Here is an 18,031-nt window from a genome sequence, read left to right as displayed (position 1 = left end):
ACAAGCAGATCACTTTTTGCTTTTTTTTAATTACTAAATACAAAGCGTTAATTTTCGTAAGAACAAATGAAACGTGCTACTTTTCGTAACGTGCATCGATTAAGGATCCCAATGCAACTTGAAATCGATGATCAGACATATCGATTTTCTATACCAACGAAGAAGCGGCACGTTATCGCTTATTAAACACTCATCGTTCGTACTTGCTGCTCCCTACCACCAATGTACAATATCTCTCACTCTCTCTTTTTAGTACCACCACTCTACGTCTCTTTGCACAGCGGTTTCTGTTTCCCACCATAGAACCATCTCTATCTCTCCTCTCCCCTCTCTCTCTCTCTCTCTCTCTGTTTCTCTGTCTGCCTATCTGTCTGTCTGTCTGTCTGTCTCTTTCTCTCTCTTTTTCTCTTTCTCTTTCATTCATACACACACACACACACACACACACACACACGCACACGCACGTTCTCTTCCTCCTTCTACTCGACTACCTACTACTGCCACTTGTGTGTCCATCGGTTTCCGTACCGTCCCTTCTTCTTCGTTCGCTCTCTGTGTTTGAGCCCAGTTAGCTCGGTATCGCATTATGCTACGGTCGTCACACCGTGCTGTACGATGCTACGTCAGTGCCGTGGCAGTACATACTCGTGATCTTCTTCTTCTTCTTCTTCTTGTACATTTGTGTGCTCCACTTTACCACACGCGAGAAGCAGAAAATCATCGGCACACGATTGGTGGTACCTTCGCTGGCATGCTACGTCACGGAAAATAATGGGAAAAAACGCCAGCAAGTTGAAGTCGCGTAGAACTCAAAGTCAGTTTTTCCTCTCATTCTTTCTTTTTCTTTTTTTTTCCCTTTTTTTTTTTTTGGTTCATTCGTTTTTTACCAATTCTTCATTATATTAATTTCTAAAGGAATAGGAGTCTTTTAATAAAACTTTATTACTCGACGAATAGTTCCGTAAAAATGTTCATTGTTTTAATAAATGTTTTTCCGAGCTTCGAGATTTACTATATCGATCACACGTGACTCGCGAACTGTTTCCTTTTATCGAGAGAACGACGTTTCGACACTTTAATTCGACGAATCGTTTCGAAAATATATCAAGACATTTCTTCGAGATCGTAATAAGATTCTCATGGCGCCGCTTGATTTTTACGATCTATTCAATATTATTAAAATATTTCCAAATGATTCATGTTGCTGTAATTCGATGTCCGTTGAACGATTATTTGATAGAAAGCGAGAAACAGGAGGAAAGAAAACGTTGAGAGAAATAAATGCTTCATTAACGGAGATCGATACGAGTACGAAGTAATTATTTCACGGTTGACCGTGATTCCGCATCCTGAAAATGTCCAAAGTTCGAAAATACTATGGAATAATGTGAAATTTATTGCATGAATTCTGCATGCCAACCAGCTCGATCAAGAAAGCTGTAAGGCAACTTATAATTTTGCCGATTAGCGATAACGCAACGGAATATAAATGATCGCTTAAAACTTAAACATTCGTACGTAACGTAAATATCGAAAATCTTTTACGAATACATGTTGAATATATGTATCGTATACGATTTCATCGTATGTATGATCACGATTTAAGAGTCCAACAAATCCTTGGTAGTTTAGGTGCCTACAGAACGGCCGAGCAAAAGGTCATATTTCCTGCGAGTTACGACAGCATCTGTAATGTGTCCGTAACGTATATACATACTGTCTTGTTACGTTGCAAGCAACACCGATGTGGTCTCAATGACGTATTCAGAAAGTATTACGCGTACTCCCGGTATAATTTTTCTTGCGTCTTTTTTTTTTTCCTTTTCCATACTATTTGAAGGATGATCGTTGTTTATCCGTTCGTTTAATCGTTTATATCTCGTTAAGAGAGACTCGTGGCGTCAAGGTTACAGAATTCCGACAAATTACATTAACAAGAGATATTTATTAAGCATTTATAGAAAATCGAATGGATTAAACGAGGTAAATCTTTCAAATTCTCCTTATATTCATCGTTGAAGTTGAAGCGAAACTAAATTTGATCAAGGTACGATATAAATTACGTATGGCGTCAAAGTCGTCCATTATTTCACGCTTTAAGATCTAGTCGTGTAAATAATTGCTCTTTCTCAAAGTATTTTTGATATAACGGAAAACGTTACCGATGACAACGATTACAAGAGAAAAAAAAGTTGAAGAATTTCAACGTGTTTACAATTCGCGAGGATGGTTTCTGAGTTGGGAGCATTTATAAAAATCTCTGATAAATTTCAATTTTTCCATTGATTTATCTGATAACGACTCATTTGTCGTGTCTTATAGAAACTCCTACATTACTCCTCTTCAATGTATTATGAATATAATATCGCATGTGAAATTTCATACAATAGTTAGACAATATCAGACAATTCTATGGCTCGGGGCAATCGGGCTTGTGTGCTTTTTTTTGAGTTGATAACGTCTCTTCGTATATTGCATAGTTATCTCGGTAAACGGCGACCTTATCACCGTTGCCAGGTATTATGTTAGCAAGCGGAGAGTGAGAGCGAGCCAACGGCGACGGCAACGGCGAGCTCAGCACACCTGCATTCCGATTACTTAGCTTTTTCAAACCAGCCATGCTCAGTTACGTCAACCGACCGATCGACCGACCGACCGATCGACCGACCGACCGACCGACCGACCGACCGACCGACCGACCGACCGACCGACCGACCGACCGACCGACCGACCGACCGACCGACCGACCGACCGACCGACCGACCGACCAATCGACCGACAGACCGACAACTGACAGATCGTTGTCGATACTAATACACGATTACACGGTACCAACCTCAATTATTACATTTCAATCGCTTTCGACTATAACTGTCTGCGGGTTACGCGATTGAATTGTTTTAGGAAATTGTTGGGTCGATGGACGAATAGATAAGCGTACAGATAATAATAGATAAGTGGGTGTATAGATTGGCGTGAAAAGAAAAAAGAATAAATAGCTTCTAAAACTGACGTACTTGATATCATTTAATACTATTTTCAATTTTAGATGATCATAAATTAAAACGTTCCAATATGCATATTTAATTGTCTATAACTTGTAATCGAGATTGAAATTCTTATAAGTAAATATTTGAAGAAACTTTGAAAGAAAAGAAACGAGCTATGGAGCGAAATGAACTGAATATATCTGCAAGAGTGCAGGTAGCAGCTCGTGATTCTGGAAAAAATCCAAACGTGCTTTCGAGCGTGTTCGAGCGCAACGGTAAAGCGCGTGCTTGAACGATCATGTCTGGCCAGCGAAATGGACTGGCTTGTTTTCGCGACAGTGGACGTGTACTATTGTTACGATAGTACAAATAACAGAGGCGCCGCGAACAAACAAAAGATAAACATCACAACTTATCGCATCTATTTGCGTTCTTCTATCGCACAATGCAGATGTAAAAAGAAAACACGGCTTAGAAACGACGCGAATGTAACGATTTCGAATTTTTTGCAATTATTTTCTTACGAATACCGTCCTTTCGTCCTTTCGTCCTTTCAATAATGTTTAGAAAAATTTGCTAAAAATGTATTAAAAATTCCATAGCGAGAATCGCTATGATCATTTGAAATAATATGAACGGAAGGAAAAAGTATAATTTTTTTTTCTATAGTAGCATTTTTACGTATTTCAAAGGCATAGCATGGAGTTTTCGATTTCCGTCGATGGGCACCCTACAAAATTTAGGTGCCAGCGGACGACGCCGCAAGAGAGGCTTTTCTTCTTCGAGCTCTTGCAAGGATCTTCGACGGCAAAGACATACGATTCATCTACAGCCAGAAGTGATTATTCAAAAGGAACCATGCCTGATCGTGACTCCACCGTCGCCAGAGAATTTCATTAGGGCTAATCAAAGGTACTGAAAGAATACTAATTTATCGAATTCCGCTAGATCAATGTAACCAATTAATAAGGATATGCTATCGGATGAATGATTTTTCTTTTAAAAAAAATTTGCGAAGAATTGTGAATCTATATTTCGAAGTAGTAAAAATATTGTAGGAACTGTATGTGATAAATGAAAAAAATGAAAAATATCGATCGACGTGAATAAGAAATTGAGACGGTAACTCTTGTTCTCTCCCTTTCTCTCTCTCTCTCTCTCTCTCTCTCTCTTAACGTCTGAAATTTTCACCAAAGTCGAGTGGCTTGACTTATAATTTATGAATTAGCCTCTTTGAGGGTATACGGGAATACCAGTACACGGGCACATAATGGAGCCGGCTGGTCTCGAACCGGTTTTCCTCGATCTTTGCCTTCAAAATGACGTGCCGACTCGTATACGGCGCGCAAGAAACGCGGGAAGTCCATAACGTAAGATCAGGGAAACCGCGAATCGAGGATCATCCGCGAGCGAGAAATCTTTCGAGGCTTTTCATACTGTTCGTCCTTGGTGGTTCTGATCGCACACGCACGTCTACGATTCTTACGAGAAATTGATGATATAATTTAATGATAAAGTTAGCGATGACTCGTGCAACATCCGAAGACCTCGACAATTTACATTTCGATCGTTTCATTTTAGCTTTTTTCTAAGCAAAAAAAGTGATTCGCCTTTTTTCGAAGGATAAACTTATCAATGGTGAAAATGATCGATCGATTCAATAATCGAAGAGTAATAATCTGAAAAACGGAATAATGTAAATAATGTATTAATAGAATTCTTTTTTGCAAAAATTTCAAACGGTTTTGCGCGTTTAATCGGCTCTTACGTTCTTTCATCCTATCCCATTCGTTCCAACTTATCTCACTTTTCTCATTCCATCGTATCGCATAACCGACTCTATCTCAAATACGTTTGCGCATCTGCAGATAAGCATGGTTTCGTTCTCGCACATTGCATCGGCCACGCGTGATCTCATTGGACGTAACAGAGCGTCAGAAGTCAGAGACGAAGAGATAACTGAAAGATAACGAAGGAAAGGAGGAGGGGCGATGCTTACGCGTAATGTTATCTTTATCTCTGTCAATAATCTATATCTCGGTGTTTCGATGCATGGTACAGCATCCTTATCGACCAAGTGCGAGTTCATAAGTTAATTTTTTTTCCATGAAATTACTCGAAAGTATATGATAAAGAGATTGATCGATATTAAACATTGATTCGAATATAAAAATATTTTTATAAACAATTTAAATGGAACAATCAATTAAAATTATCATTTTCGTAATTCTAAACTTGAATTTTTGATTGAAGAGATATCTCAATTCGTTTAAAACTAGGTCAAATAAATTGCTTGAAAACAGAAAATACAAATAATCAAAGATTTCATTGATTGGCCGAGCTTCTTCAAGGATCATGCGTATATAAATGAAAATGTAATAAAAGCTGATCCATTAAAATTTCTTGAGATAACTGTCTACGATGAGAGATACGACCGACGAAAATACGCCGTGTAACCATATGTCGACCACCTGAATTTCAATGAAAACCTCGTCACAGGTAGATTTCTTACGGCGCGTCTCATATTTATTTTATACGACATTTCGCAGAATATTTTGACCGAAAACAAAATATTAGCGAAGAACATTATCGTCATGGAACGAGAAGAAGATCTTATTTTTAAAGATTTTCCTTAAATAATACTATTTTTGGAAAATGAATCATACGTCTGATTTATGGATATGTTTTAACATGAGAATTTTCTTTCGGTCATCTCAATATTTCAACCAATAATAAAGAACAAATTCTTTCATAAATCGTTCTTAACTATTGTTATAAGGAAAATTCGATATGAAAAAATGTCGATTATAAAAGCGATTTATTAATTTGAAAGCATAGAAAAATTTGCTTTTCGTTTCGATGTTGTTCGTTTGATATGGAAAAGTAGAGAGCATGCAAAAGATTGATTGCATCTGCGTGCACTCGAGAAAATACTTTCTATCGAGCGCCTTTGACGCAGGCGCGTAGAAGCACTATCGAACTCCCTGTATGCACTTTCCCCTATTTTCATGAAGATCGATAAACCTCCCCCCTCCCCCCACATTGAAATGAGACTGTTGAGAGAGAAAGAGAGGGAGAAATGAAGCTCTATCCGATAGTATCTTTAAAAAAAGGCTCGATTTCAATCGAACTGGATGAAACGTACGACTCTACGAGTATCTGTCACCGCGTCGACGGACTTCTTGACGTTTAAAGCGATTCGGGAGATGAGAAAACGCAGGCGTAAGAAGGGAGGGAGGAAGGGAGAGAGAGAGAGAGAGAGAGAGAGAGAGGAGAGAAAGAGAAAGAGAGAAGGAAACCTGCTGTAGGCTCATCCACAGGGACGTAGAGATTTCCTTATAAGACCACGTTATAATAAAAATTTATTTAATTGCGATATCGATTAAACAAATTATCGCCACATAGATTATCAAGTTTTGCCATATCGCCAATAAGAATGTTATTTCGTTTCTAGGTGGAATAAAAAATGACGTTGAAAATATTTCGACGTCTTCGTCGAAAAAGAAAGAAATTTTGAAAAAAGACAAATCTTATTAATTATTCGAAAAATTGATACATCTTGTTCATCATTATTCATTATTATCGTTTAATAAAGAACAGAGGGGAGAAACGCTTGACATAAGAGGAAAATCCACGATACGGCATTGCGGGCGTTTTATAGCTTTTTGCAGGTTCTATTAATAAGGCGAGAAGCGCCCCTTTGATTCCCTCCAAAAATACGGCACTGTCTATATTGTAGGGTCGACGGACATAGTTCAGTGGGGTGCGCGCGCTCGGCCGGAGAGCCGTGTGGCCGAACCCTATTCCGTCGATTCTTTCCTTTCGACGGATCGAAATATCAAAACGTTAACGGCAAAACGAGTTAAAAAGAAACGAAATTTTGTTCTTTGCTTAATCGAATTCGAGCTCGCTAAGTTCGACTTTAGGAAAAGGAAACGTGCGTTAACGTGCACGATGTGAGGTGACATGCTTAGTGAAAATTAATCCTTCTGTCAGATCGGTGGAGGAAGTCGAAGAAGAGGAGGAGGAAGGAGAGGAGGAGGTGGCGGAGGAGGAGAAGAGTGATAGAAGGGAGGATAGCGACGCATGTCTTCTACATCGAGAGATATCTCTCTCGAAAGGACCCGAGAGCAACAATAATTTAAATCCACCAATGGTAAGTCTTAAAATCATTCATAAAGGACTAAAAACGAATTGAACGATCGAATATTCTGCTCCTGGAGAATATTTATTTCCGAGGAAATATCCTTCTCACGCGAGAATATTGTTGGAGACGAGTTTGATATCGCGAATCAAGCACTCAAGGCTGCTCTCGTTAAGCCAATCTTCGTCGGTTCGGTAGACCTGCACCAATTCTCCATTAATTGATACAATTGTCTTACGTCGAAGAGACTATAACAGTGCAATGTTTTTTACGTGCCGTCTGATGTAACATTCTGCATCTACAGAATTTAATTGCTCGATGTTATTGCTAGATACTATGATACTCGCTGCGATATTTTCGAATATGACGCGAAAAAATCTCTGAACTTTGATATTAATCGTTCTTTCAAGCGAATAACGATGAGAGAAGTCACGCTGACGTTCTTACAGGAGCAACCGGAAGAATCGACGCGGAAACTGTTAGAAAGAGAATTGCGGCTTTTAGATCCACGTGATTTACGCTCGCACGCTTGGTATCATGGTTGCACGCTCCGAGGTGGTAGAAAAGGTGCTGAAGCAGAAGTACCCAACGACGGTGATTTCCTCGTCAGGGATTGTGCCTCGCAACCAGGCAACTATGTTCTCACCGTACGATGGAAGGGACAGCCGCTTCATTTCGTCATAAACAGAGTAAGCCGATGATATTTAAATGAGATTTCATTAAGGTCAATCTCATGCAAATTGACGAATTCTTTGTACCGTCATTAATCTATTGTAGTAAAAATGACTTTTAAAAGTTCCACAAGAAATATATATATATATATATGTGTGTGTGTGTGTGTGTGTGTATATATATATATATATATATATATATATATATATATATATATATATATATATATATATATATATATATATATCTGCAAACTGGTTCTGCGAAGAACCCGAAAGATAATGAAAAAGGAAAAATTGCAAAAAAAATGTAGGAACCGCTTGTAACTTCGAAAATGGATATACTATGGAGATAAAAATCCAAAGTAGAAACGGATAAGATCGTCGATAGAATCGTAATGAGAGTCTAGGAGTCGTGCGCTATACTAAAGTGAATTTCGTAGTAAACAGGGCCTCTCTTTTATAGGTCGTAATTCAGCCGGAAACGGTCTACGAGAGAGCACAATACCAGTTTGAGGACGAAGCCTTCGACACGGTCGCCGATCTGATAACCTTTTATGTCGGTAGTGGTAGGCCGATAAGTCAAGCGAGCGGTGCTCGAATCATAACTCCAAAGCCAAGATCGGTGCCACTGACCTGTGTAAGCGGTGGCCCTACTGTTAATCAACATGGTTCGAGTCCATCCTCGTCGTCTTTGTCGACTGGTTCACCACCGCGATTGCCAAGGAAGCAACAACGTAGCCATTCCTTGACAGCGCAACACCACGTACCAGATCAGCATGGAGCCAACAGAGAGACTGGAAGTCAGCAAGCAAATGCTCCAATACAATCGAGTACATTACCAAGAATACCACCTATACAGAGTCAACCACCTTCGTGTTCGTTGTCATTGGGCCGTCAAAAAATTATCAGAGTGATCTCGGATCCAGCGCTTCAACAACAGCAACAACAGTTGCAGCAACAACAGCAGCAACATCAGCCATTGAATCATCAAAATACGATAGCGGGTTCTGCTCCGCCGAAACCACCAAGAGTACCGTACGTTGGTAATCATCAGCAACATCATCATCATCGCCATCATCATCATCAGGGTTATCAAGCTTCCGGAAGTGATAGTGGCAACGGATCAGGGGATAGTGAATTCGAGACCAATAACTCGGGCGGTACCAGTCAACCGTCATCGTCCGCACCCATAAAAGGTGTGGTCATACGAAGTCATTACAATACCAGTAACGACGGTACAAATGGTAATAATGGCAATGAATATGAGCTAAGTGCCGAGGAACAGCTCGTAGTCGCTGCTCCTTCGTTAGAAGTCACGACGGTGCTCGATATCGAAGGTTTCTCGACTCTTTTATTACCAGCTGGAGAACATCGGCCTCTAGATCCGACCGCGCTAAGAGGCGTCTCGGGGATGTTGCACGATTCGGCACCGAGGGTCTTAGCGTCGCACCTCACCAGGATCGATCTCGAAGTCGCCCTTCAGCCTGGTTCTGGCAATCGTAGTGGATTGAGCGGAATCGAATTAGCAACGCTGCCTCACGGTAGACAAGCTAGGATGGATCTTATCGAAAGGTCCGAGTGTTTAAAGCTTCTAGTCGCGGTGACCGTTCTAGCCGGTGCTACGGCAATCGAGAGAGCGGCGACGATCAGTAAATGGATAAAGGTTGCGATAGATACCAAAACGGCTCTAGGAAATCTTTATGGTTTCTGCGGTGTAATGCTTGGCTTATGCCTCCCACAAATACAGAGATTGGCAAATACGTGGCATCTTCTCAGGCAAAAGCATACGGAAGAAGCTTTTAGCTTCGAAGCTAAGCTAAGGCCTACTCTTCGTGCCATGAACGAATGCACGAATCCTCAAGCGCCTAATACGACGTTACCCCACCTTCTACCAATCGCTTTGCTTGAGGAACGTGGCCCAGAGGATGTTCTCGGTAGAATGATTCACTCTTTCTTTTGTTTTTCTTCTTTTTGTTTTTTTGTTTTTTTTTGTTTTTTTGTTTTTTTGTTTTTTTTCCCCCACCCTTTATTAACATTGCCCTTGACTTTTTTTTCTACTGAATTGACAGTTTTCACTGAAATTGAAATTTTCCGTTATCGTAGGAACTGTAGCACCTTCTGGACTAGCAGCAGCGATACTCTCGCCTTGGGAAAACTCTGCACCCGATTGCGGTCTTTCCATAGTTTGGTCTCATCTAGAAGCTGCGCGTAAACTCGCCGAGAGCTTGCCATTGTTCCGACGAAACGCTGAGATCGCTTTGGAAGGTTGTAGAAGTGACGAATTGCTATCTGATGCGTTTCGAACGGAGTTTCACATAAAGTTTTTATGGGGTAGTCGGGGTGCGACGGTGGCACCCGAGGAAAGGCATCTCAAGTTCAGTCAGGTCCTGGACGCAATGTTCGACAAGTGCTCCGCTAGCGAAGTATCGGCGTAAATAAAATAATAGAGTTATACCGAACCTCTTGTATTTCGAAGTCTGTAGGATCTTATTAGAAAACTTAAAGTTATCGTTTGGTAAAAAGAATTAAGGACATCGATGCAAGCGATGCAAGCGACATATGCAATCAAGCGACGATTATGTTGAATAAAATTGTTCCGACAAATGTTTTGGAAATAATCGATTGCTAACGACGTAGGCGGCTCACGAACGGACGGCAAAACGTATTTCGTGCGATAAAAAATCGAACTATAAGAGCCAATTGAGTTGCCGTAACCGCTCGTTTTAATATGCCTATTAAAAAAATCAAAAAATCAAAATGTCTCCCTTAGTGTGGCTCCCCGTGTACTTATCATTACGAATGTAATCGAAAAGTTATATAGTTATATTATCGCCATAGAGTAATGCCATAGGGATCCTGAAGGTCAAGCACGCCACCCTTGACGGTCTTAAAAAAAACCAATCTCCTGCAATAATATACAACCCCATCCGTGACAATACAAAACAATATTATAAATGAAGTTTAAAAGAGTCAACGAGAAATGCGACTGCCATTCAAGTACACAATAACGTACTTAATTTTAATTGATTGTATGTTTGGCCAATATTACGTTGTAAATGTTGTTCATGTTTGTTCATACTTAATATACACAAGTAAAAAAAAGCAAAAGCATTCGAGAAAATCGATAATGGTCTCGAACCTGACTTTTCAATGCGTTTAAAATAATGTTTCATTATTTATCATACTCCTTTTATGATTTAGATCGTTCATTTCAGTTCTTTCATATCGCAGAGGTAATTAAGTAATTTTCATCTTCTTTCCCAAGCATCGCACGCATTTTAATGGCATTCTATTAACAATTTATACATACTTTATCCACAACAGCTACACTTTTTTGTTACATCATAATTATTTTTCATAGATAGATAGAGAGAGAGAGAGCGCATAGACATCGTACTATCCACGCATAGAGTTCCACCATGTTCGACTTCAGCGCCATTATTACTACGAGGATATCAAGGCAGTATGTAGAGGCATGCATATAACATAATACATTGCGGACCAGTCATTTTATTACTAACCGATAGCTAGTTATTTTTTTTCGTACGTAAGAAATGTGAGATATCTCGTCAAAGAAGGGCTCCTAACGGTACAATACAAAACAATAAGATATCTGTGTGATCCGTCCGTTAGGTTATACGTTACATATATTCGATATATTAATACCAAAGATTTGACTATTGTTTACAATGAACAAACGAAAGATTATAAATTGAGTCAGAGTATGTAACAACTTGAAAATTACATGATCGAGATTATTGTAAAGATGTATCATTTAATTATAAACAACGAAAGTATTGTTAAATTAATCGATGCATTTAATTTTATAATTATTGAAATATATTGCGATTTCGTCCAATCTCATTTACCGCCATCTCGATTTGGAACGACGCAAGGTGGCGCTTATTCTGACTCATTTTCATTTGAATAGTCTTGTTATGTGTCAATTGCGTTAACACGCCGACAATATAACCGGTGCAAGGTGGCTCGCGTTATTTCTAATATCCTTGAAATTTTATACTTTCGAGGATGCAAATTTTACGACAATTGGACGTGCACCCAAAGGTGCGCGAAGAGGCCGATATTCTCATTAGAACATTCAGCGGTGCTGTCGGTAATATATGTTTGTATTATAGGTTAGAACATGACGTTTCGTCAAATTGCTCCAAATTTTAACGTCATTTCGTAATATTTATTACTTAATTGTTAAACGTTCTTTTATCTGAGCAATTCAACAGATTGCCTTTCCTTTATTATTGTGAACTAAAAAAAAGTGTTCAATTAACCTTAAAAGTTTTGTGTTTATCCTTATAAAGAACGATTAATCCATTATCAAACCCATATATTTCTTTTATACTCCTGCATGATGGTTTTACTAACATAATTTTCACGCATAATATTATTTAATGATCAAAGGAGAAAGAATATCGCATCTCTCGAAGGCCAATACATATTGTTTACATTTGATTATTATTGAATGAACATAATAGCGAGCAATCGAATTTGTTTGAAATAATCAAGTAATTATGCGTGTTAAGTTGGAGATCCTATAAAATTCACATTTGTTTTCAGTGACTATCATTAGTACCATTATCATGGGAATATTATTTTTATCCGAGGTAAACTATTATCTTACGCCTACACTAAGTGAAGAATTGTTCGTTGATACATCAAGAGGGTCAAAATTAAGAATTAATTTGGATATAATAGTCCCTGCAATATCATGCGATCGTGAGTATAAGATTTTTTTACTTATTTATTATGTGAAGACGACTTTTTATGCCCGAAAATGATACTAATAAAGTTGGGAATTTGTTCTAGTTCTATCGATTGATGCCATGGACACAACTGGTGAACAACATTTGCAAATAGAACATAATATATTTAAACGGCGTCTGGATTTAAGTGGAAAACCTATAGAAGATCCACAAAAAACAAGTATGTGTACAAGTGATTCGAATCAAAACATTTAATCAAAGCATTATTACCCTCTATGCCAGTTAATTAAAAATACTTTGACAATTTCCTAATTCGAACAAGAATTAGTCGTATATTAAAGATTAGACGTATAATAAAATATAATCGTGAAAAATTATATTAATTCTGAATGATATTTAGATAAACAATGATGAATATAATTACAATTATATTCCACGTTTAAAGCCATAGCTCGTTTCACGTAGATTCTTATGGTGGCGCTACTATGATGCACCAACGTAAGATCGTCAATCAGAGATCGCATTATCTTCTAAAGAACAATTATTGAAAAGTGTTATTTCGAGGAAGATAAAACATACGTATCTCTACGTAGAGAATATAGGAGCAATTCGTGATTTATGACGAGGAAGTTGTCATCATTGTAGATTTTCAATGAGACCATTGTTAATAGACAAGTAGATGATTAAAATAGTCAATAATATTATACCTTACTTATAATCTTACTAGTCTTATAATCTTACTGCTAAAGAATTCTTAAAAGAAGAATACAATATATTTCACACATTTATATATTACGTCCAATTAATATTATATACAATGTGTAACGCCAGATAATCTAATTATTATATTGTACCATAGATATTACAGACACAAAGGCTCTAAGTAAAACTACAGAGAAGGTAATTGAATAATTTTCTTCGTTTATCTATAATTATTGATGTTTTATCGTTTTACCGATCACACAACTCGCAAATATTTAATTATTTTCCATTAAAGAAAATCGATATATTTTTCTATAGACAATAGGAAATATTACAGCTGAGACATGTGGAGATTGCTATGGAGCGGCCAATGAAGCGTCAGGTATAAAGTAAGTTGCCTTGTAAATTTGCCAAGTTTTTCTTACAAAGAAGAACTTTCACTTTTATATAAATGTCATTAATGCTTTTAGATGTTGTAATACGTGCGAAGACGTGAAAGAAGCATATAGGCTTAGGCAATGGGCTCTTCCTGTCCCATCTACGATAAAACAATGTCAGAATGATAAATCGGTAGAAAAGATGAAACATGCTTTTACACAAGGCTGTCAAATTTATGGCTATATGGAGGTAAATAGAGTGGGTGGAAGTTTTCATATTGCACCAGGTGATAGTTTCTCCGTTAATCATGTACATGGTATGTCAACGTGACTTTTTAATTTCCATTAAATCAACTTTATGAATTTAATTATATAACCATACAAGTCATTTATTAGGCCACGATATAAGATATAAGAAATGAAATATTTCTTTACAGTACACGATGTGCAGCCCTATTCTTCGTCTCAATTCAACATGACCCACAAAATTCGCCATTTAAGTTTTGGATTAAATATACCAGGAAAAACAAATCCGATGGATGACACTCTTGTAATTGCAAGGGAAGGTATGATTAATAAGTATTTTATTAAGAAATCAACAATATGCTTTGTATTATAATCTTATGTTAAGTTAAAGGTGCGCTCTGTTTATATGATCTTTAAAATACTAGCATCTTATGCCCATTCCAATAGCCATAAATACGCCGAATGTACCTCCACCTTGTACCATGCTTTTACCAAGATGGCCTATCAATTCTCTTCCTCTCAATCCATATCTAAATCCAAAACAAAGATCGATTAACGTACACTATTTGAACGACCCTTTTTGTTTACTCAGTGAATTATATATATATATATATATATATATATATATATATATATATATATATTCTTATATACCTGAATGCTGCAAATCCTGTTAGAATTGCACCAGAGGTCATACCTACGCAGAAACCCATAGTGAAACCCATTGTAATCCTATCCCAGCAAGAAACTTTCTGCTGCTGCACTGTACCTGGTATAACTGCCATTGCGATCTATTAGACATTAAATTGATAGACATTGATATTAAATTTATTATTAAAACCTTTTATTAGTCATCTTGTTAATGACCTTTTTTTTTTCTCTCATAGCTTCATTTTTATAAGAACTAGTTAACCACAAATGTACAATAAATTGTTACCTCTGGATGAAGAAAGAGACAAATTTTTTCACGATTCTTTAATATTTAGCTCAGCAAATCGTTGCTAACCGTACGTACCGTATAACCTCGTACTAAGTCACTCGATAAAGCTTTAAATCTTTTCTTTCCTCTTTTTTTCTTTTCCCCTTCTTTTTTTGGTTAAAAGCGCTTAAAGAACCGGGGACTCGACTTGTTGTATTACGATATTTGAGGCGCCATATTAGTTTTGCGAGATGAAAAATGAAAAAGTAGCGACATGTGTTTCCGTTACTTCCGTCTCGATTGATATCGCTGTATCGATGTTCACATGGCGGGCTATTTGAATGAGAACAACCTACTAAGAGTTTAATTACACTTAATTCATGACGCTATATTACTTATATTTTTACTTTTTTGCTTTCAGGAGCAATGATGTTTTACCATTACATAAAAATTGTACCGACTACCTATGTGCGTGCGGATGGTTCAACACTTTTAACAAATCAATTTTCTGTAACGCGGCATTCGAAGCAGGTTTCTCTGTTCACCGGCGAATCAGGCATGCCTGGAATATTTTTCAGTTACGAATTAAGTCCTTTGATGGTCAAATATACGGAAAAGGCAAAATCTTTTGGACATTTTGCGACCAACACCTGTGCCATTATCGGCGGCGTTTTCACGGTAGCAGGATTGATAGATTCGCTCTTGTATCATTCAGTACGAGCGATACAAAAGAAAATTGAACTAGGAAAATACAATTAGATTGGAAAATGTGTGAACAAAGACAATTTCGAAGTGCGCGCATCTTTATATTGGAATTTTTCGATTTTTTATTCGCACAAAGACAATTCATATATATATATATATATACATATATACATATATGATCTTCAATCCGTACGTTGTGACCACATGACAGAAGAATCTCGCAAAAAAAAAAGAAGTGAACTTTGTATGCAGCAAAGCTGATCATTTTATTACACGTTTTTGGACTGTTTAATCGTCAGCAACAAACAGCATGAACATCAATAATAATCGTCCAGACCAATTGCGATGTAAAATATTTGTGTATACCAAGTTTGTAAATACCAAGAAAAACAAATCAGATAAAAGAAATACAAAAATGTAATAAAAGGAAAATACGAAGGAGGAGGCGCTTATCGATAAAAATACTTTTTTTTTTCTTCTTCTTCTTCTTCTTCTTCTTTTTATTAAATAGCTGAATTAGTCGTAAGACACTTATATACTTTTTAGGTATAATTGATAAGTATCGCTGGATGTTTTTGCTACATTTTGACAAAACTCGTCGTCCGTGCCACAAATCAGTGACTTGAGTGAAACATACAACGGTAGAGTTGGATCGTATTGCGCTCTACCCAACTTCACCAAAAACATATGCCTCTGCTCCAGTCTACGTTTTCTGCACAACAAGACGTATGCTTGAGATAAAATAAATTGATGAGATAATTTCATCTGATTATGCGCATAGTCGAACGTATCCGTTATATTTTTTCTACCTAAAAATATAAGAGACAGTTAGAATTTTCAGTTACGAATTAAATGACGGAATAGATTGTATTATTTTATTTGAAGATTGAAATTCTTACATTTCATCCATAATCTGGGTTGCGTCATTAGTAAAACTTTGCTTTCGATCTTATTGAAACCCATTTCTTCTTTTATAGCAAATGTATTTTCCATTATATGACTCATCTTGTATGTTATTAGTTTGGAATTTTTTACAGTCAATTGTCTTACTTCTTGTCCGGTCAGATGAAAATTGTCCTGAAAATATCCTAGCTTAGTATCTATACTCCTCGTGGAATAATTCAGCCATGTAGGATTTTTACAAAGAATGACTTTAATCATTTCTATGTCAAATTGGTGAAATCTCAAATATCTTATTCTTGTATGTAGATCATCCATATCTTGTTTAAAGATATATGGATTTTTGGTGAGGAATTTGCCAAAGTAGTCACCGGGTATACCGCAATCGTGTAAGAACCTTATATATGGGAATAGATCCCTTTCAAAGTCTTTAGATAAGAAAAATTCCATCAGATCTACGTTGGTCTCATGTTTATACAATTCTACGCCAAGCTTCATCAATCTTTGTATAGTATCTGAGGTGTTTGCATATTTTGCTATATTATAACTGGGAAGTTGATATTGTCCAATGTCGGAGAGATCTTCGGTACACGTGTCCAAAGCTTTAGCTAACTTGATATTTTCATCGGAGATACCCAAATCTTCTACATCAAGTTTTAGTTTTGGTATTGAGTTAGAAACGTTCGATTCAACTTCTTTTAGATTCTCTACAGGCGTAATCTCGTTCGTTAAGTTATTAGTTTTTTCATTCAAATCTCGTTCCTCAAATTGAGATGTAATCATTAAAGGACGTGTATTGGGCCTAATCGAATTATTTACGTTTTCTACCTTTTTGTCATAGTTCACAATGTTGTTAATACTTTGCGACGACAAAAAGCGTAAAGCATTGGTATTTATATCATAAATTTGTTTCGCATTGCGAATGCAGACATAACAACGCATAGACCACATTTTTATTGCGTTTTATAATTGTAAATTAAAACACATGAAATTTACATATGCATTTTGAACATTAATTTTATAGGTTTGAAGAGATCCCACTATCCGGTAAAATGATAATTAAACGCCACGTTTTGATAACATAACCATATCACGGACATGGGTGTTTCTATCAAAATACGGTGATAATGATCTTTCGACGTAAACCGTTTTTAGGATCGTTAAAAAATCCTATAAAAATAAGTAATCGAACGACCCATAGGATCAGGTTATCGGTTTTTCCTTTACTATCAAACTTTCATTTGATGTCGTTATTTTCGTATTATCGTTTCGGCCATTTACTTGCCATGCATTGCAAGAATAGATATAATATATATATATATATATAGATATAATTTGCGTGACTTTTATTTATCTATTAGAAGACGTTACGTTACAATACTAATATCACACACGGTACATATTCGTTTCATTTTTAATTTTTTTTTTTTCTTTTAAATGATATAAATCGGTCGAACATTAATTTTTATCCAAAAGCGAACTCCAATGGAGGTTATTGCTATGTTTGATTATGATCTGCATTGTCGACATTGTATAGGCCCCCCGTTTGTTCGTAGTTTTGTAAAACTTGAAAGATTTACCACTAGATGTCGCTCCGTCAACGCGAATTACAATTTCGAAGGAGTTGCAATTGACCCTTTGTTTCTTCTAAATTTC

The 18,031-nt window shown here is 36.9% G+C and overlaps 5 protein-coding genes across 9 annotated transcripts in view; 2 read left to right on the top strand and 3 right to left on the bottom strand.

The window, feature by feature from the left end:
* Window positions 1-18,031, bottom strand: part of LOC124947781 — a 214,979-nt gene that overhangs the window by 88,426 nt on the left and 108,522 nt on the right. The gene's annotated exons all lie outside the window — the stretch shown is intronic.
* Window positions 533-10,373, top strand: LOC124947775 (breast cancer anti-estrogen resistance protein 3 homolog). Of its 3 annotated transcripts, none has more exons than XM_047490385.1 (6): window positions 533-814; window positions 3,683-3,902; window positions 6,987-7,146; window positions 7,545-7,823; window positions 8,272-9,742; window positions 9,912-10,373. In XM_047490385.1, exons 1-6 carry the CDS (start codon window positions 772-774, stop codon window positions 10,241-10,243), a joined length of 2,505 nt encoding a protein of 834 aa, XP_047346341.1. In that variant the 5' UTR covers window positions 533-771; the 3' UTR covers window positions 10,244-10,373. The 3 variants fall into 3 exon arrangements, with proteins under 3 accessions (XP_047346341.1, XP_047346342.1, XP_047346343.1); XM_047490386.1 differs by having other exon boundaries at window positions 535-814; window positions 7,584-7,823; XM_047490387.1 differs by lacking the exon at window positions 533-814 and adding an exon at window positions 882-2,047.
* On the top strand, window positions 11,146-15,917 carry LOC124947782 (endoplasmic reticulum-Golgi intermediate compartment protein 3). 2 transcript variants are annotated; one of them, XM_047490412.1, is made up of 8 exons: window positions 11,146-11,271; window positions 12,381-12,539; window positions 12,630-12,746; window positions 13,386-13,426; window positions 13,547-13,617; window positions 13,699-13,922; window positions 14,043-14,171; window positions 15,192-15,917. In XM_047490412.1, coding segments are annotated over exons 1-8 (1,080 nt in total). In that variant the 5' UTR covers window positions 11,146-11,270; the 3' UTR covers window positions 15,530-15,917. The 2 variants fall into 2 exon arrangements, with proteins under 2 accessions (XP_047346368.1, XP_047346367.1); XM_047490411.1 differs by having other exon boundaries at window positions 11,177-11,922.
* LOC124947788 (reactive oxygen species modulator 1) lies at window positions 14,173-15,022 on the bottom strand. 2 transcript variants are annotated; one of them, XM_047490424.1, is made up of 3 exons: window positions 14,867-15,022; window positions 14,506-14,642; window positions 14,173-14,381 (listed from the first exon to the last, which is right to left on the bottom strand). In XM_047490424.1, the coding sequence occupies exons 2-3, from the start codon at window positions 14,634-14,636 to the stop codon at window positions 14,273-14,275; spliced, it is 240 nt and encodes a 79-aa protein (XP_047346380.1). In that variant the 5' UTR covers window positions 14,637-14,642; window positions 14,867-15,022; the 3' UTR covers window positions 14,173-14,272. The 2 variants fall into 2 exon arrangements, with proteins under 2 accessions (XP_047346380.1, XP_047346381.1); XM_047490425.1 differs by having other exon boundaries at window positions 14,789-14,981.
* On the bottom strand, window positions 15,712-17,924 carry LOC124947780 (transcription termination factor 3, mitochondrial). The gene is made up of 2 exons (XM_047490401.1): window positions 16,375-17,924; window positions 15,712-16,284 (listed from the first exon to the last, which is right to left on the bottom strand). Exons 1-2 carry the CDS (start codon window positions 17,324-17,326, stop codon window positions 16,007-16,009), a joined length of 1,230 nt encoding a protein of 409 aa, XP_047346357.1. The 5' UTR covers window positions 17,327-17,924; the 3' UTR covers window positions 15,712-16,006.

Source organism: Vespa velutina, chromosome 3 (assembly GCF_912470025.1).
Source record: "Vespa velutina chromosome 3, iVesVel2.1, whole genome shotgun sequence".
NCBI lineage: Eukaryota > Metazoa > Arthropoda > Insecta > Hymenoptera > Vespidae > Vespa > Vespa velutina.
Note: the sequence above shows the minus strand (reverse complement) of the source record. Positions and strands in the feature narration are given on the sequence as shown.